Source organism: Pelophylax lessonae, assembly GCF_965119305.1.
Source record: "Pelophylax lessonae genome assembly, chromosome: 4".
NCBI classification, from domain to species: domain Eukaryota; kingdom Metazoa; phylum Chordata; class Amphibia; order Anura; family Ranidae; genus Pelophylax; species Pelophylax lessonae.
The window spans coordinates 494,111,310-494,130,696 of NC_138771.1; the positions used below are offsets into that span (position 1 = coordinate 494,111,310).

The following is a 19,387-nucleotide window of genomic DNA, read 5'->3' on the forward strand; positions in this document are numbered from 1 at the left end:
TCCTTTCAAAAACATGAAAAAAAATTGCTTTTGATATACTTTAAAGTGGACGAAAGCAAAAGTTTCCAGTATTGCCTGTGATCTTCTGGCAGCTACTCTTTTCCCCATTACTGGTTTGTCATGCCCTGTTCTTCACTGTGAATCTGCATGAAGTCAGCCATTATAGTAGAGGCATAGCTTTGCTTCCTCATGTCAAAGCTGTCCCTCTTGATGACTTGTGTTTAGATAACTGGTGGGGTGATGATCAAGAAGCAGTAGGAGAGCTGGAAGAAGCACAGAACGGTTGAAGCAGAGAGATCCTTGCACTGCAGGTCCACTGGTACAGCTTCCTCTCCAGCAAGGAGAACAGTGAGCAGCACAGTAGTGTCATCATAAAATATCACTCCAAATCTAGTGAGACTAGCAGTCAGAGACCAAGTTGCCTTAGATGATCTCCAACTGCAGATATACAGCTATGAGGGTTAAGGCACAGAAGTATCTATGCACAGAAAGTAAACTGCTGTCTATTAGGAGGAATTAAAGACAAAATCTCTATTTTTGAAGGTACTGCTTATAGAAATTTACCATTTCTAATTGATCCTACTAGATAACACATCTTCACTTATTATCTTCAGCTCCACTTTGATGTACTCGCAGACCTAATATGACCATCGCCTGTTCTTGCTCACAGTAGTTAGACCAGGAAACAGTTATGCATCAATAGGGCTGACCTGTGTCAATCTCAGGGCAGAAGTCGATCGCCTGGGATGCCTTTTACATTCCGATCTACAATGCTCTTCTGGCTGGCCAGCCCTGGGAATGCCCTTACAGGCCACAAACGTGCCTTCCTGCTGTATAATGCTGGCCAAATATGGTAGAGTATAGTGTAAATATCTAACAAAAACACAGCGCGTGCAAGCGTCTCAAGTTACCTGAGATTTTACTTGGTGAACAACAGCTGCATTATTTTATCACATATTGGTTTATTTTCATGTATCGCGGGTCATAATAATTGTTGTCACTAGTATAGTGTAAATGTCTTCCTTTACAATCTTACCTAAAGATCTAATAAATCAGATTGAATAATGTATTAATATCTTAAAGGAAATTGTACACTCTGATTGCAGGATCCATTTCAGCCTTAGTACACACTGAAAGCTACCATATTTCTTTTTCTGGTGTTGCAGGAGATAAAAGGAGCAGCAAGAGACTCCCCAGATGCTGAAGAGCCTGGACGAGGTGCCGTGTCCCCCGTATCCACTGTGGAGAAGACCCCAGGTACCCGCCCCTCCTTCCTGTGGCGTGCAATGAGCCTGTGTTCCCTGGCGCGGCGGCTGCCGAGTGTAGCGTCCTCCGTAAAACGCCTGATCACCCAAGACCCACTGGACTGTTTTTTTATGTGTCAGCTGACTGTGTTCGGTCTGCCCTTCCTTTATGTCCAGTCTGAGATCTTATTGCAGATCCTGGGGGAGTTCCCCTGGGCCCCTACCGCCTGAGATCTGAAAGAACCAACCTAATCTCTGGATGTATGATCTATTTGATATTGTAGTGTGTATGTTGGCACCACTGTAACCTTGTAGGGTAAAAGCTGCTCTGTGACGTAGACTAGCCTATGCAGATGTTTTGCTTTGTTGTGCTCCTCATGCAAAACATCCCTCAAATATGTTGAAGGGAACCTGTCATTAAAATTGGGGGAACTTGGCCATTTTGGTGACTGTGGTATTGCTGAGAACACTGAAAATCTATTCCCCTATTTAAAGATGTGTTGGTAGAGCACAGGACCCAAAAGAAGGAAGGTTTTGCCTTTTTAGAGGCAACTCTTTGTCAGCTGGGTTATCCCTGAGGGTCCCTGGGCTAGTCTTAAAGAATGTGAAGGAGATGAGAGCATCACAAATTCAGTATAATTTCAGTAAACTTTTAATTATTCTTTATTATATATGACAAAAGGATATTCTCAATTCCAGCTAGCATCTAAGCCCTGATGAAGGGGGGGAGTGTTCAGCCCAAAACGCTGTGGATTTCCTCTTCTGACCTCTTGTCATTTGTAATACTGGACTGGTACTAGATCTGTGGTGCTCTCATCCTTTTTACAGTGTCTGCAACAACCCCTCACCCCAGGCCTACTCCAGGCCACTAAGCTATAATATTGGCTGGTTGTCACAGGTGAGCCACGAGTGTTCAGGCTTGATGATTGGCCGCTTAGGCAGGAGAACTGTCACATGTTGGAGGTTATGCGTTCTTGTTTACCTAAAAACTCAGTTTTGTTAGTAATGGCTCCAGTGGTGCAGGGTGTTGTGAAAAATAAGTGCTTCACAATGGGCCATTAATTTGTTCCACCAAAACCAAAATTCAGCTCCAGCCCCAGGTGCGATGTGAACAGATACCTTCTAAATAAATCACAAAACTATTTAAATATTCCTTACGGAAGACCAATGTAATGAAAAATGATATATAGTTTGCTGCTTGCCTTTTTTATTTTTAATGTTTTAAGTATCTCTGGTTGTTTGCAATGGATTTGCGTTTAAGGAAAATTTTTCATTGCAGGTTCTACCGTCAAGTTTATATTGTAATTGACATGTGAACACTATATAGTATTATTTTTATTGATGCTTTTATTTTGGGTCATTTTAATGCTGGATCTGCTTTTTTATTTTTTTGTATCATCAATTTTATTTTCAGCAGTGTCAGAAATTAGATAGAACATGAACTGCTTTTGTATTTTATACACTGGAAAAAGAATAAGAATGTGTTTGGCTTATAAATATTGCTGTTGGACGTTGACTGCTCTGAGCCTGCACTGACCATGAAAGACTCTCGAAATTTCTTTATGGTGAAATAGATTTTTTTTTTTTTTTGCAGAAACCGGTTTTATTATTGTTAGGCTTAATTGGATAGTAGTTAAACAAGTTTAACAAATTTACTCTTTTTATTTTATTTTGTGTGTCTTTATAGCCTCTTGAAGTATTATTTATCACAGTGTGGTATAAGATCCTAATTGTTGCTGTGGAGTGACTTTAGACATGCAGAATCTGCCCTATCAACGTGGTATTGTCTCCTCTTAGCTATCGGATTCATACCTGCATTTTATACAGTTTGCAAGGTTTGTTTTACTGTCCTGTTAAAGATGGAGTCATGCTTTAATACTGGATTATTTTCAGTTGTGACCTCCTACTAGTGAATATTCCTGAGTCTGCCACTTTAGTACTCCAGCGTTTTCACGGTTATCGACTTGACAAGTAAAAATGGCCATCCATGTTGAGCGTGGGTGACAAACTGGCCACGGCAGCTGCATATAAATGACACAAGATTCATCTGTGTCATCTTTCCAGCTGGCTCTGCTAAGTGTAGGTGACACTATGGCGACACACTGCTTCTATATGACAGGGTCACATTGTTGATATAACTTTGTCTTTTGAAGGTATGATGCGGGGTGGGGGTATTTATTTTTTGTCAGTATTGGTAATGGTAACTATATAATCGCTTGCACTAGGGTGAGTACAGGGTTCTGCTGATTACTTTAATATTGATTTATCATTTTACAAAAGAAGTCCCTGATAATATAGGGGAGGGATTCATTTTCTATGTTGGGATTCTCCTGGAGGGGCGCAGCGTGCGCAAGATGGTGATTTGCTGTATTTTTTTCTCACTGAGCACTTTGAAATTGAAATAAGTATTTATTATTTTATGGTGTTTTTCTTCTTATTCTGGGTGAATTGTGGTGTTTACACCGTTGTACTGCTGCTAAAGATGGCCTACATTTAGTCTGTGCCACTTAATCTGCGTTCAAGCAAAGTTCAGGATTTCAGACATTTTATGTGGCAAAGTGAGTAAACAAACCGGGCTGTCGTTTTCTCTTTGTGGCTGGAACTCTGCAATTTGGTAAATGATAAAGTTTATACAATGAGTCAATAATATACCGTACCTGGAATTTAAAGTGGTGTTCTCATTCGTACAGGAAAAAGGCAGCTATGGCTGGGAGGCCAGCTCAACAGTTTATGCTCATGCTGTGCTGCTTGTTTCTTGAGGCTTTATTGGGTTCCGATCACTTTTTGCCCTAAGTGGTATTAAGAACAAGCATCTGCCATTGTATGAGTAGTAGATGCACTTTGAGTGGCAGGCTTTTATTATCTTTGTGTTTTTTTATACATTTAGAATAGAAAAAGCTATGTTTTGTATTTGTGTCCAGTCATGACGCTTGTGTTGCAGTGTGTTATGTGCAGCCATTTTTGAGTCTAGATTGTCTGCCTTAACGTTCTTTACTGGTGTGACTTGATAGTGACTTGTAGCAATAATAAGTAAATCCTCTTTGCTGCTTCGTTCAGGTACTTCATTGTAATGGCTGGGAGAATAAAATTAGCCCTTCCCAGATGTCTTCAGAAATTTTCATAGTCGTATGACCTATCCATTTAATTCCACGTCATGATCACTTATGCTCTGCACGTGTTTGTAAAACCACAGCTTGTCCACGCGTGGTGTGCCTTTTAGGGTGCACGTCTGTCTGGTCCATTGCACAGGCCGCAGTCTCGCTATGTTTGTGACTGCTGTCACTTTTTGTTGCTTTCAGTGTTATCCAGGGGATTCTAAACCTGTTTCTAGCAATGTCCTCACTTCTTTCTATGTGTTATGCTGGTATCATTTTATTTTTTTTATGTTTCTTAGTCTAATGTTATCTGTCTGTCCTCACAAACACTGTAAGGTGGAGTGTTCACTGAAGGAGCCCTAAGCCATATACAAACACCCAATACTACATTAGTAAAATCTTCACATCCTTTATATGTCCATGTTCACGATATATGCATAACAGATTATCTATTAAATATTCACAAAGTTATTTTCAAAAAACTGCACGTACGCTAGTTCTGTGCAAACTAGCCAGCTGTTGTGATAATTGGACAAAATCAAGTTTCTCTTCTGGCCAAATGTTCTTCAAATACTATGAGCAGTAGTAAAGATTTAGTAAAAGTTGGATTATAACCAACAAAGTGAATTGTGAAAATACCACATTATGGCCACTAGATAGAGCTGAGTATTATAGGAAATTTAATGCATCTAAGGCTGGCCATACATGTTCAATTTTCTTGTACAATTTTCTGTTAGATTTACCAAAAACCACATACTATGAGGTCAAAACTAAACAACACTTTCAATTGTATCCATGTAGGCAGGCCTTTGTATTACATAATTGAAGGTACATTTCAAGAAAATTGTATAATGTATGGCCATCCTAAGGCTGGTCATGCATTATACAATTTTCTTACAATTTTCTTCAGATTTACCTGAACACAGAACAAATGTACATGCAGCCTCACTCACTCAAAAATACACTCCATAGTTATCTCATTGTAATCTCCAAAGTCATCAGCCATTTTTGGCTGGGAAGGGGCTGCCTATAGTGGCCATGAGGAAGTCGGCAGTGTGCTGGAAAATACCTTCCCTGCCAAGTGCTGCTTTGATACAACGCTGAAGCTTTTTTTTTTGTTAGCTGCTTCTGTATAATGGTAGTTAGAGCTAGATCAGCTAATAGTCAACATAAAATTAAAACGTCAACCAAACTTTTTTTTTTTTTTCCATTTTGAATAGAGTATGGAAGGGTTTGATCCTGTGTCAAATAATGTAAATAATTATATTGCTGTTTGGTTCCACACTGGGGATATTTCCCCCTGCCTGGCTCAGTAATCAAGTGCAGGAGGTTGGCTGTGTGCTGGTAAATATCTTCCTCTGGGTGAGAAAATTTTCTCCAGATGGCTATGAAAACCTAACACAGACTCCCCTTCCCCGCTTTATCCAAAATAGAAAAAACAGTTTTGTCTAGAGTTGGGCTTTAACATTAGTTATGGGTTGAATTTTGCATTTTCACATTGAGAAGAGAAGTGAGATTTGACTAAAAAGTAGTCCTATATTGTGTCATCTGTATCTGACCGTCAGGCATCTTTCATGTGTACAGTATATACCCCATCAATGAGAATAATGTGGTCTTCCCATCCCTGTGTTGTCCCCCTGCTCCTGTTTCCTGGTTACTATCTCTATCTTTCTCTCTCCTGTTTCTTTGTCATACTCTGTAATGGTTTGTTTCTTTTACTGCTGCAGTTTTTATGTTAATAAATTTTGACTTTTTAATTTTTTCCCTGGCTTGTGACTTATTCTTTTTTTAATTTTAAGCATGGATGTGGATATCAGATGTTGTTCCCTTTTCTGTACACACAGGCATTTGCTGAAATCAGCACGCTGCCCTAAAGAGCACTGCGTTCACAAAGCGGCTTTATCAAAGTCTTTATCCCTAAAGGAAACTCTTCTGTGACAACATACCATTCCTGTCCTCTCGTTCTGGAAATCTGGAGAGGTTAGCCTGTGTAGTCTTCTCAGCGTGGATTTCCATTAAAGAGTCCTTTTCCAAAAGCCAGGGAGCTCTGAAAACAGATTTTAAGGGCAGTGCTGTCTGTAGCTTAAACCATCCTATAACAATGCTCAGCAAATGCATATGTGTACAGGGCTGTAATTAACACGGAGAATGTTTAGCCAGCAGCAACTCTTAGATTTACCTGAAACTCTAGATTTCATTTGATACTATTGTTGAGAAAAAAATAGAAGTTTAGATGCGTAATAAATATGTGAACATTTTCTTCCTCAAACTGGCTGCACAGCAGAATTCCGAGTGGGTGATTTTGCCTTCTAACTGGTCAGGCCCTCTTCCCTTGCAGAGTGCACTTTTATAGGCATAATAGCATGTTTCAGGCACTGGAAACTAGTGGGAAAGGTGTTAGGCCAATGTATGTGAAGGGTGGAGCACAGGAGGACAGCAGTATGATGGTTCTCATGTGTAGCACAGTGAGTATAAGCTGTATAGCTGTGCGCTCTCAATAGCGAAAGAACGGAGAAGAGAGCGGTGCCAATCTCAGTGTAGCATTTTAAACGCAAACCGGTTTATTGGATGGTAATCGACTCAAATGTTCTTAGAAATATAAAAGGCACATAGATAGGTAAGCCATGTTTGTTCTCTTTAGAGTGGCGCTCTAAATAGCAAAGTCCCCCCTATGCCATATATAGTGTGGATGATGAGGTTGACTGGACAGAACTGAATCATTCTTCGTGATTTCAGCAATAACTTCCTATGACCGCACACTTGCGGTCAAAGATGAACAGATTAACAGCAGAGGGGTAATGCTGAAAAGTACATATCTAGGGAAGAAACCCTCAACACAAATTTGTATTCCCTCCTATGTCTGTTCTGTGTATGTCTGTGTGGGCTCGACCCCTTACGTGCTTTATTTTATCTGAGTTTTGTGTCTGTCCTGCATCTTCTACCCAGCTGTATTCTGATAACCCGGGGTAGGCAAAATATAAGCAGATTTCAGCTTAAAGCGCTGGAATATTTTAACCACAAAACTTACATTATCATGAAAGTAAAAATACCAGATTAAACCCAACTCGGGACAAAACTCTGGTTGGAGTGGGGAAGAGGTGTTTGTGCCCCACTGAGACACTCACTTTTTTTTCGGGTAAAAACACAGGAAGTGAGGGTGAATCTCCCCAGTTCAGACAGTAATAAAAACCTGATAGGGGTTCTAATCCTTCTACACTCTATCCTAATTTAAAGAATGGAGCTGGCTTGGAGGTTTACTATGTTTTATCTCCTTCTGTTGTCTCCAAATTCCTCATCTGTTCTAGAGACCTCATTGTAGGGGGAGCTGTGTTACACAGTATAAACGTAACCTTTATCACGTCTTGAATAATTTTATGAACTGAGTGTCCACAAACAAAAGGCCCTGTGTATAAAGATGAACAAGATTGTTTTGTGCTTTGTTGCTCTTTCACTGCAAAAGTTTCCTCCAATTTATGGAAAAAAGGCCCAATTTATCCTATTTAGTGATCTGTATAAAGGCGCTCTAAGTTGTTGAAGAGCAACAGAAGCCATCCATGCTGAAGAAAAAAAATGCTCACACTTAAGCAGCCCATAGACGATGCAGATTTCTTGTGGTTGCAGAAAAGAAATTCACTTGATTCCCCCATCAACACAGACAGTGCTGTAATTGCATGTAAGAGCCAGCAGGCTGGTTGTACCCAAGCTGATCAAGTGATCAACTTGGTACATTCAGCCTGCCCATACATGGTTCGAATCTCGCCCGGTTCATTTGAATAACTTGCAGCCAACAGTTAGCAAGCTCTAGGCAAGAATACTAGCTTTTTGGAGGCTCTGACAAAACTGAAATCAACCTGAGTGTCAGGAGAGGTCAGATTATACAGACTGCAGAGTGAATCTCTTAAAAGAGAGACATCCTCATTTTCTCCTATCAGAGAAAGGACCACTGGCTGCCAACTAGTTGCTGATAGTTTTGGATAGTGTATGGAATGGCTAGAATCCCCATCCTATTCTCTGTGTGCCATTGGCAAGATTTCTTTCACTTCCTGTCCCAGAGAGACAACTGGAAGCGAGGGGGGAAATCCTCTCTTACACCGCCGTCACCAGAACAGGTCTCCCCATTGAGAGATTTCCTATCTTCTCCTGTGCTGGTGGCAACTGTAACATTCTGGTTTTCTAACACTGCTTTTCACAGTGTACTGTACATTAGAAGCTGCAGCAAGTGAGATAGAGCCCGCCTTATATCCTGGCTGGAGGATGCCCACCCAGTATTGTCTAGCTCTTTCCTCCCCAGCCTGACTGTCCTCAGCCCCCCCCCCCCCCCCGCCCCTTATTTTGTTCATTGGTATTCAGTTCTTGCAGTCTTGAAGGCCCAGCATCACACATGGGCATAAATCTAGGGTGGTCTGCATGCAAATTTAGCCTGCCTAGGAACTCTCACTCCAGATTGACATCCTCCCATCAAGGCCTTTTGAGATTGGCACAACTCCTCCCAAAAACTAGCTCACTGCTTGTATCAGGGCAAAGAGCCTTTGATAGAGGAGTACTGAGGAAGGGTGCTGTGATGTTTTCAGGAAACTATGTATAGCACCCTGCAATACCCCCCCCCCCCCCCCACCAGCCATGATCAGCCTACATTGCATAGAGATGTGGGTCGAAAATAAGGTGTGTTATGAAGGCAGAAAGTTTTTTTTGTACTTTTTTGGTTTTTTTTTTTCCAAATGTATTTAGCATGTTGATAAGGGATATGGAGGAACCAGGAAAGGCAAAATATAAGCAGAAAAATCTTTAGTTTTTTACAAAATAAAATACTTTCCTGTATTGCAGCATGTTTATTTTAGTACCCTGAACCTAAGAATTTAGGTGGAGCAGAAAGCAATGATGTGGAAGAAAATGCATTATCCTTCACCAAGCAACCTGTTTACAGCATCTTGTAATCGTATTCAGTTCAGTTTTTTAGCAGTGAAGTCCTGCATATTGCTCATATTCCTTATTATATGAACCTTCAAATTGTGTGTAATATACCGTGTATATATATATATATATATATATATATATATATATATATATATATATATATATATATATATATATATATATATATATATATATATATGTATGTATATATATATATATATATATATATATAAATGTGGTCACTGAGTATTTGGAGTATCTTCATTTTTATTTCAGTAAGTAATTTCATAAAGATTTTCTCCAATGTTTGGGATTACTTTGCAGCAGTAGGTCCAAATAATTAACTTATACTTTTACATTTGTGAGAAATTCACAAGAAGTTGAAGTTCCTATTGACCTATGGGTCAAATTTTTATATCAGAAAATTTCTCTCCCATGGGGCTTGCTCTTTAGTGCTCCAGTTGCTTACTCATTGCTTTCACCATGTCTTGCAGGTCCAAGTTTAAACGGTGTCGAAGACCACAGTCTAGCAAAGAGGCTCCGAGCCACTCCAGAGCGCATTGAGCTGGAGAATTATCGGGTGTCCATGCAGAAGGAGGAACTAGAAGAGGTCCCAGAAGAGACACTGGCGGAGCACAACCTGAGCAGCCTTCTGGATAAAGGTGAAGAAGACGAGGAGGAAGCTGTCAGCAGGTGAGGAGGAAGGACGGGACCAAATGGTGATAGTGATGCTACATATTGAAGCTCACTGAAGACATTTCACAATCTGATTTCTTAAATCCCTCAGAGATTCCAGTGTGTGACTTTCACACAGTAGTATCTCTCCCACGAACCATAAAAAAATGGCCTACCCAGGCGGAACCCTCAATAATTTGTCCTTTTGACATTCTGGGGAAGTTTGATGCCATCACTTGGCCTTGCAGTGACTGCAGCAACCAAAAATGGAGTGGGGTTGTTTTACCACCGAAGTCCCCAAGTGATACAAGAAGCCAGCAAGTGGCTGTCCATTTTGAGTGAAGCACATTTTTAGGAGGAAATGCTAAAGAAGGAATCTATAACACCATATCTCTTTTACGTGCAATCATTTTGTGTATAATTTATTCATATATTTAGCATATTTTACTCTTATAACCACAGCCGCTGTGTCTATACATTGCACAATCCTAGTTTACAGCTGCAATGTAGTTTGACATTCTTGTGGCAAGGAGAATTGTGTCTGAGAATGTTAACAGAATTTGGGTGCCTGAAGGTTAAAGCAACACTGTCATCACCCCAAAAAAAAAAAAACCCAGAGCAGTTCTCTGTAATAGAAAAAGTTATATACTTCCAGTAGCCCACGTTTCCTTTATTTTTGAAGGCCTATAGCCTACAGCAAAATCTTTGTAATTCAACACTTCCAGGAACGTTGGATTCCCATAATCCCTGGTATGTGCTGGTTTCATCCTCCATCCCTACGTAAGTGGAAGGGACAACAGCATGCGGTGGGGGACACAGGGATCTGACACTCCTGAAAAAGTCAAATTCTGCAGATTTTGACAGAGACTGTAGTATGTCAAAGGAGAGCTGGCAGAGGCACAGGCCACCTGGTAGGAAGGTTTAATAATAAAGGAAACTACTTTGAGGAATGTTGGGATGTTCAGGTATAAGTACTTTGATAGCCTTAGTGACGTTAGCGTTCTCTCTGCATCTCACCTGCATGTTGTCTTCGCTTAACAGCTCTGAGTCAGAAATGGAAGAAGATGAAGAGCAGCTACCCACCTCCGACCTCGGGGGCGTACCATGGAAGGAGGCAGTGAAGATTCATGCCAAACTGAAGGGGAAGAGTGAGGGTGAGGTGGAGGGTGAGGGTGCACTGGAGGCTGGAGATAGTGAAGAAGAAGAGGAGGAGTCATCTGAAGAGGAGGAGGAGGAGCCATCCAGTGAAGGTTAGTTATACATTTCAGCACAATGTACCCCAACACGTCAAAGTGGATCTGCTTATATACACCCACCAACTACTTTATTAGGTACACCTTGCTAGTACTGGGTTGGACCCCCTCTTGCCTTCAGAACTTCCTTAATTATTTGTGGCATAGATTTAACAAGGTGTTGGAAACACTCCTCTGAGATTTTGGTCCATATTGACATGATAGCATCACTCAGTTGCTGCAGATTTGTCTGCTGCACATCCACAATGCAAATCTCCCGTTCCACCACATCCCAAAGGTGCTCTATTGGATTGATATCTGGTGACTGTGGAGGCCATTGGCGTAAAGTGAACTCATTGTCATGTTCAAGAAACCAGTTTGAGATTATTTGAGCTTTGTGACATGGTGCATTATCCTGCTAGAAGGAGCCATCAGAAGATGAGTACACTGTAGTCATAAAGGGATGGACATGGTCAGCAACAATACTCAGATAGGCCGTGACGTTTAGCTGATGCTCAATTGGTACTAAGGGGCCCAAAGTGTGCAAAGAATATTTTCCCCACACCATTACACCACCACCAGCCTAAACAGTTGATACAAGGCAGGATGGATCAATGTTTTTAGGTTTACTCCAAATTTCAACCCTACCATCTGAATGTTGCAACTGAAATTGAGACTCATCAGACCAGGCAACATTTTTCCTATCTTCTGTTGTCCAATTTTGATGAGCCTGTGCAAATTGTAGACTCCGTTTCCTGTTCTTAGCTGACTGGAGTGGTAAGTGGTGTGGTCTTCTGCTGCTGTAGTCCATCTGCTTTAAGGTTCGATGTGTTGTGCATTCAGAAATGGTATTCTGCATACCATGGTTGTAACGAAATGGTAATTTGAGTTACTGTTGCCTTTTTATCATCTCAAACTAGTCTGCCCATTCTCCTCTGACCTCAACAAGGCATTTTCGTCCACATAACTTCTGCTCACTGGATAGTTTCTCTTTTTTGGACCATTCTCTGTAAACCCTAGAGATGGTTGTGTGGGAAAATCCCAGTCGATCAGCAGTTTTTGAAATACTCAGACCAGACTGTCAGGCACCAACAATCATGCCACATTCAGTCACTTAAACTCCTGTTCCTTCCCCATTCTGATACTCGGTGTGATTGGCTGATTAGCAATTTATGTTACCAAGCAATTGAGCAGGTATACCTAATAAAGTGGCCGGTGAGTGTATGTGTGTGCACTGTGTATGTATAATATATCATTTTTTGTTTTGATCAGAAACAGTATTTAGGAACAGTGTATCGTTTCACTATATGCTAGGAACATCACAGAGGAACAAGCTCCCAAGCGCCTTGTATCTCATCCCTCATGAATATGTTGGAGATAAAAAAATAGCTGCCTGCATAAGAACAGTTATATATTTTTTTTTTTTCTACAAGGAGTCTATCACTGCCCATTTAGGTTAAAGTAACAGGTTATCATAATAGCCCACTTCATGCCCCACTAAACTAGGTCACCTGTTCTGGAGCCAATGTCTTGGGTCATGTGACCAGCAGCAACTCTATCACTGGCTTCTAGCTATAACTGTTTCTGAAGGGTTTCCTGCCATGGTTGTGGATAACATGATTCAGAGCCTCCTGCCTCTCTAATACCTACCTATTTGAAGATGTATCCTAGACGTATACAGTATACTGTACATAACTTTGACCCATAGGCATCCAAATTCTTTCCCTGATGGAGTGGAGTGCAACAATATTTTATTACCATTTCTTTTTGCATTCAAACTTCATTTCATTTCTGTTCTCTCTCTTTGTCTTTCTGTCTCTCTGTCTCTGGGGCCGGGTGGGGTGTTTTCCTGGTGCCCTCTTGTGTAGAGGGCGACTATTGCCCCTGGGAGAGGGAGCTCCAGCAGGGTCTCTGGCTCCACCGTATAACTGAAGAAGACACAGTTGCATAGGCGTGCGCAGCCTATTGCATTAGGGTGTGCACCCCAAAGCTCAAACACACATGCGTGTGTATATATATATATATATATATATATATATATATATACACACATACACACACTATATATATATATATATATATATATATATATATATATATACACACACACACACACATAAACACTTGTCAAAAGTATTGGGACACTAAAAGGTTTTTGCACTTAAGTTAAATTGTATGGCAAATATCTGTAGAGGGGTTCCACCATCACTGCTAAGTTTTGAAAAAGATGTATGCCTTATTTTCCTTTTGATGAGTATTACAGGTGAAATTACATGTGAGGCACTGATATGGACTGATAGGCAGCACTAATAGGCGCTTGTTCTCAGCACTGACTGGCACTGATGAGGCTGCACTGATGGGTACTGATAGGTGGCACTGATAGGCAGCACTTATTGGCAGCACTGATGGGCACTAATAGGCATCACTGATAGGCGGCATTGGTGGGCACTGATTGGTGGCACTGATAGGAAGCACTGATAGGCACTGTTAGATGTGTCTGATGGGCACTGATGAGGCGGCACTGGTGGGCACTGATAGGTGGCACTGATGAGGCGGCACTGCTGGGCACTGATAGGCACTATTAGGTGACACTGATGGGCACTGATGAAGTGGCACTGGTGGGCACTGATAGGTGGCACTGGTGGGCACTGATAGGTGGCACTACTGGGCACTGATAGGTGGCACTACTGGGCACCACTTATGGACACTAACAGGGGAGAGGGGGAGTTTCACATTCAGCAGACAGTGAGACTTGCAAGAGCTGCTCAGTGTGTGTGCAGTGGCGTACCTAGAGAATTTGGCACCCGGGGCGGATCCTATATCTGGCACCCCCCCCCCCCCAACTTTAAAATGTAAGCACCCACAAAAATTTGTAATGTTTTCAGGAATATTTATTGCACAAAATTCACAGCCCCCCCCCCCCAATCACAGTGCCCCTTGCAGTCTGCCCCCTGTCTCTCTAATCACAGTTCCCCCTTTTGCACTCTCTGCCTCCCCTGCACAGTCCTACCTTCAGCATAAATAGATAGCTAATATTATTAGCAATGTGTTTACAGGAGATGGTCAGAGACTACAGACATGATAAAGGAGATGGTCAGAGACTGCAAACGTGATACAGGAGATGGTCAGAGACTACAGACATGATAAAGGAGATGGTCAGAGACTGCAGACAGGATACAGTAGATGGTCAGAGACTGCAGACATGATACAGTAGATGGTCAGAGACTGCAGACGTGATACAGGAGATGGTCAGAGACTACAGACATGATAAAGGAGATGGTCAGAGACTGCAGACGTGATACAGGAGATGGTCAGAGACTGCAAACATGATACATGAGATGGTCAGAGACTGTAGACATGGTACAGGAGATGGTCAGAGACTGCAGACGTGATACATGAGATGGTCAGAGACTGTAGACATGATACAGGAGATGGTCAGAGACTGCAGACGTGATACAGGAGATGGTCAGAGACTGCAGACATGGTACAGGAGACGGTCAGAGACTGCAGATGTGATACAGGAGATGGTCAGAGACTGTAGACATGGTACAGGAGATGGTCAGAGACTGCAGACATGATACAGGAGATGGTCAGAGACTGCAGACATGGTTCAGGAGACGGTCAGAGACTGAGGACATGATACAGGAGATGCTCGGAGACTGAGGACATGATAGAAGATAGAAGAGCACTAGGGGGGCCGGAGAGCACAGGGCAAGCAGAGAGCACTGGAGGAGCTGAAGGGCACGGTGGGGGGGGGGGGGGCTGGAGAGAATAAAGAGGGAATTTGGAAAGCATTGTAGGGGGGTTGGAAGGCGCGGGGGGGGAGCACTGGGGGGGACAGCGAGCACTTGGGGGGCGGGCAGGGAAAACCAGGGGGGTGGAGAGCACTTGGGGGGGGGACAGGGAGCACTTAGGGGGCAGGCAAGGAAAACCAGGGGGTGGAGAGCACTGGGGGGGACAGGGAGCACTTGGGGGGAGGGAGATGAAAAGCACTGTGGGGGGCTGAAGAGCATGGGGGGTGCTAAAGAACAGGGGGGTCTAGTGCCTTTGGGGGGGCTAAGAGCAGAGGGGGGGATTACGAGCACCGGGGGGCTAGCAAAAGAAGTTGTATAGGAGGGGGATGGGGCAGCTGCATATAGATGAATTGATCTTTCCCTATTCTTCCTGCAGGAGGGAGAGGAGGAGAATCAGTTATTCAGCAGCTGCAGAAAGAATAGGGAAAGATGAATCCCTCTATATGCAGCTTCCCCACCCCCCTCCTATCCAGCACACACACTTGAGCAATGGGAACGCACTCACCTTCTTCCCGCCGAGGCTCCGCCCCCTTCTTCCCGCCGAGGCTCCGCCCCTCCCCGCGAGGCTCCGCCCCTTCTTCCCATCCCGGCTCCGCCCCCCGCTAGCAGCACGGACTGAAGGAGCTGCCACTGCAGCTGCCTTCACCCTGCGATGTGGGATCTCAGAGAACGCCGGCTGACACCCCACATTGGTACCCCACTGTGTGTATGACACTGTCATGTAATGTAGCTGCTTTCAGGGAGAAAGCCCAGCTGTAAAAAAAAGCGGTGATGTCGGGGGTGGGCGGGATCAAGCAGCTGTCAAACACCAGCCAATGATTGGGCTGCTTAAGAAAGGGGCGGAGCCACATAAACGAAGCGGCCGCCCAGACCCCATCCTATTGGCTGGTGTTTGATAGCTGTTCGGTCCCGCCCACCCCCGACATCACCCCTGAGTTTTGACAGCTCGTCTTTCTCCCTGCAAGCATTAACATTACCTAACAGTGTCACACACACACTGAGCGGCTCTGACAAGCCTCACTATCTGCTGGAGCCAACAGCACAGCCGCCTCTCCACCAAGTATCTCACTACCCTCAGTGGCAGAGATGGAGAAGCCGGCCCAACACTAACAGACACAGGGTGATTAGGGTGTGCCCAGGCACACCCAGCACACCCCGTGCGCACGCCTATGCACAGTTGGTACTTTTAAAGGTATCCCAGCCACCACTTTCTGCGTCACCAACTGAAAAAATTAACAAGGGGACAGTTCTTACACCACTGAAACTGATTCTTCCACATCAGTATAAGAAACTACACTTTTTTTTTTTGTTTTTATTTAGAGGGAAACCTATTTTTGTAGGGATTAGTAAAACAGAAACATTGTGTTCATTTATGACCTGGGAAAATTGTATTTGGTTGTTTACGAAGAACAGGTCTTTTTTCGTTTTTCAGTTAGACATGACAGGGAATCAGAATATCACTACACAAGCATGTGTCAATGGAAGCCAGTCTTTCAGTGGTGTGGGATCTGTTGGGAGATTTGCATGAATTATTGGTGCTGCAGTTTGGAATTAATTTGTCCTGCATGGGCTGTTTCCGGAGCAAGCTCAAAAATCCTTTACCGCAAGGAAGGATTTTGGCTTTTTGTTTTCATTTTAAAATCCTGAACTTTTTAAGACCTGGTAGAGAACAGTGCAGCTGTCCAGATCCACCCACAGTCACGAAAGAGTATTCTCATGCATGATGTAACCTATGGCTTCGCCTTTTTTGCTTTTACCTAATTCTAAAGGTGCAATCAGACCTTAGGTTTTTTGGGGTAGTCATTGATTCCTTATTTCTGCATAGCGGCTGCATACAGAAGCAAAGGTTTATTAAGATATAGCTAGTCACATTCAGACAAGCTAAAAGAGCAATACAGCCGAACAGCTAAATATACAATTCATGTATGACAATATATATCAAATGTATATGTACAGGTAATGTAGAAATAAAGGAATGGTTTCAACACTCAAACTCATGTATATGCCTAGGAGCTCCACACAAAGGAAATAGTAAAGCCGTAGGTATAGTAGGCATTCAAATTACTTGAACTTACATTGAAGTATGTTAGGGTTTAAGAAGGGCTGGCTCTGACTCTCCAAAATGTTGGTGTAATAAAACAACTTTTATGGAAGTCTGTTGAGCACTAAATATAGAGATCTAGATATACACTAAAATTATGCCCAATTGTGGATTGAAGTGAGCCAGCCCCAGACAGGGCTTTTTGTTGCTCATCTATTACAACAAAGGATTTTGCGTGTGCTGTGAGTATTGTTTCTTTTAGATTTGTAAACTGTGTGTCTGTTCCAAGGTCTCTTGATAGGACAGCTCATGCAAGGGCAGATCAGGGAACACTGGCATTGTGTAATGGACGGAGATTTAGGCACTTTTGAAAAACTGGAACATTTGGAAATTTGGAGCTACATATAAGGTTCCAGAAATGGAGTGATGGAGCACTCAACTCAAAGGTTGATGGCAGTTCCAAATGATTGTTATAGTGTAGCAGTTGTTGTGGAGGCCCAATGCGGTTATTGGGAGAATAAATATGATAAATAATAAATCATTTTATTGTGAAAATTCAAATCTGGACTAATTCCCTTGGCTTTGGGCTCTCATCCTTTTATAGATACACGATTGTGACTTTCCGGATGGTGTTGCCCCTTTCAATTTCTAAAAATAAGGGAATGTCCTGCTTAAATCGCTCAGTTTGGGTCTCCTCCAGTGCTGTATGTCCTGCTCGTGCAGTAGTTGTGAATGTGCCTCGGAAACCCAAACTTGTCTGTATTGCACCTTTTTTTATCTTGCGTCAGATCAGCTACAGGAAATTTGCAGAACAATCCTCTGATGACAAGGTGCACAAGGTTTTCACAGAAGTCAGGCAGCCGGATGTTACAAGCCTATCGCGCGTTTGACTAATTACGTGTAAGACAGTGTATTGGTCAGTTTGCACCTTGTGGTCAGATAGGCTTCCTCTTTATATGCCCTCTTAATAACCATTAATAAGGCATTGTTTTGTTTTTTTGCTGTGAGTGCTGCAAATATCTGCTGCATATAATTTAATCCTACTAATCATGAGATCGGTGAGAACTTTATGGGGGCATTTATTAATTAACTCTACTTAGATTGAAAATTAATTTTATGGTGGGGTATGGTAGATAAATTCACTTCATCTGCTTTAAAGAGGAGCTTCAGTATTCTGTGTAAAAATGGAAAGTCACTAGCTACAAAAACTGTAGCTGTTGACTTTTAATAAACACCAACTCACTTGTCCCATGATCCAGGGGTGTGCTCTTCCCAACCGTTTTCATCTCCTGTCGTTTCTCCCCAGCACCGGCATGTTAACTCTGGGCAGCCGGTTGTGACAGCTTTGCGCCTTCACAGCCGGGCATCTGCTGTGCATTGTGAATGGTCCTGTAGTCTGCTGAGACCTGTGATGTGTCCCAGAAGACTGCAGGAAGGGAGGGGGAGGAGAGCTTCCGCTTCAGATTGCCTAGGCGATCGGAGCAGAAATGCGAGCGTGTACCTGTAAAAATCAAGTACCCGTTACAACCCTCCAACCTTGCTCCCCAAAAGGGACATTTACCATTTTGGGTGGAGCTCCGCTTTAATGCTAATTGGTTAAGGTATAACTGAAGGCAAAACCTCCTTTCTAGTTTGGACAGATCGGAGATGGGTTGGAAACGCTGTCAGATTTTTATTTCTGTCAGGGAGATTCACTCTTATCAGTTTGCCATTATCACTGAGAGTGAAAGTAAAGGAAAATCCCAAATATTGGATTGTCAGCAGAGCAGAGATAGAGGGAAAATGTTCCCAATGGGGACACTAGTTCTAATTATCTTTGTGTTCACAACTTACTGTTGTGACTATGGGACAGGAAGTGAAAGAACATCTACCTAATAGGACACCAAAGGCAAAAAAACACCTGACAGGGGTTATAACCCTCCCTTACTCCTATCCAAAAAAAGTAAAAAAAAAAAAATAAGTTTTGCCTTTAGTTCCACTTTAAGGTGGAACTCTGTTTAATGACCCAGCCACTCCCCCAATTTTTGAATTGTTTCCAACAGCAAAAGTGGCTGGGGCAGATGAGCAAAGGCCTCTATATTTCAAAGCTGTCAGAGTGCAAGCAGAATGGAGTCAGATGACATGAAGAATAGAGATAGGACTATCAGCAAAGATCAAAAGATTTCAGAGAAAGTGAATTTACTTACCAAATTCCAAGTAGGTAGAATGCTTTAAGTGATTAAAGCACAACTCTAGGCAAATTAAAAATTATCCCTTGCATTGTGGATGTGCCCTAACTGCAAAGGTTAATTGCTTGTTTGCTTAGGAAATATATTTACCTAATATATGTACCTGATCCTCTGTTCCTCCCCTCAGCTAGACCGGTTGGTGGTCCCCTCAGCTAGACCGGTTG

The 19,387-nt window shown here is 42.6% G+C and overlaps 1 protein-coding gene across 5 annotated transcripts in view; it reads left to right on the top strand.

Annotated features, from left to right (window-relative positions):
• The window catches only part of LOC309554136 (F-actin-monooxygenase MICAL3-like), a 173,587-nt gene that overhangs the window by 60,164 nt on the left and 94,036 nt on the right, over nt 1-19,387 (top strand). For all 5 annotated transcript variants that reach the window (XM_082255713.1, XM_082255714.1, XM_082255715.1 and 2 more), the window contains exons 10-12: nt 1,167-1,257; nt 9,748-9,946; nt 10,970-11,178. In XM_082255713.1, coding sequence (XP_082111839.1) covers nt 1,167-1,257; nt 9,748-9,946; nt 10,970-11,178 — 499 coding nt within the window. The remainder of the gene's footprint in view (nt 1-1,166; nt 1,258-9,747; nt 9,947-10,969; nt 11,179-19,387) is intronic.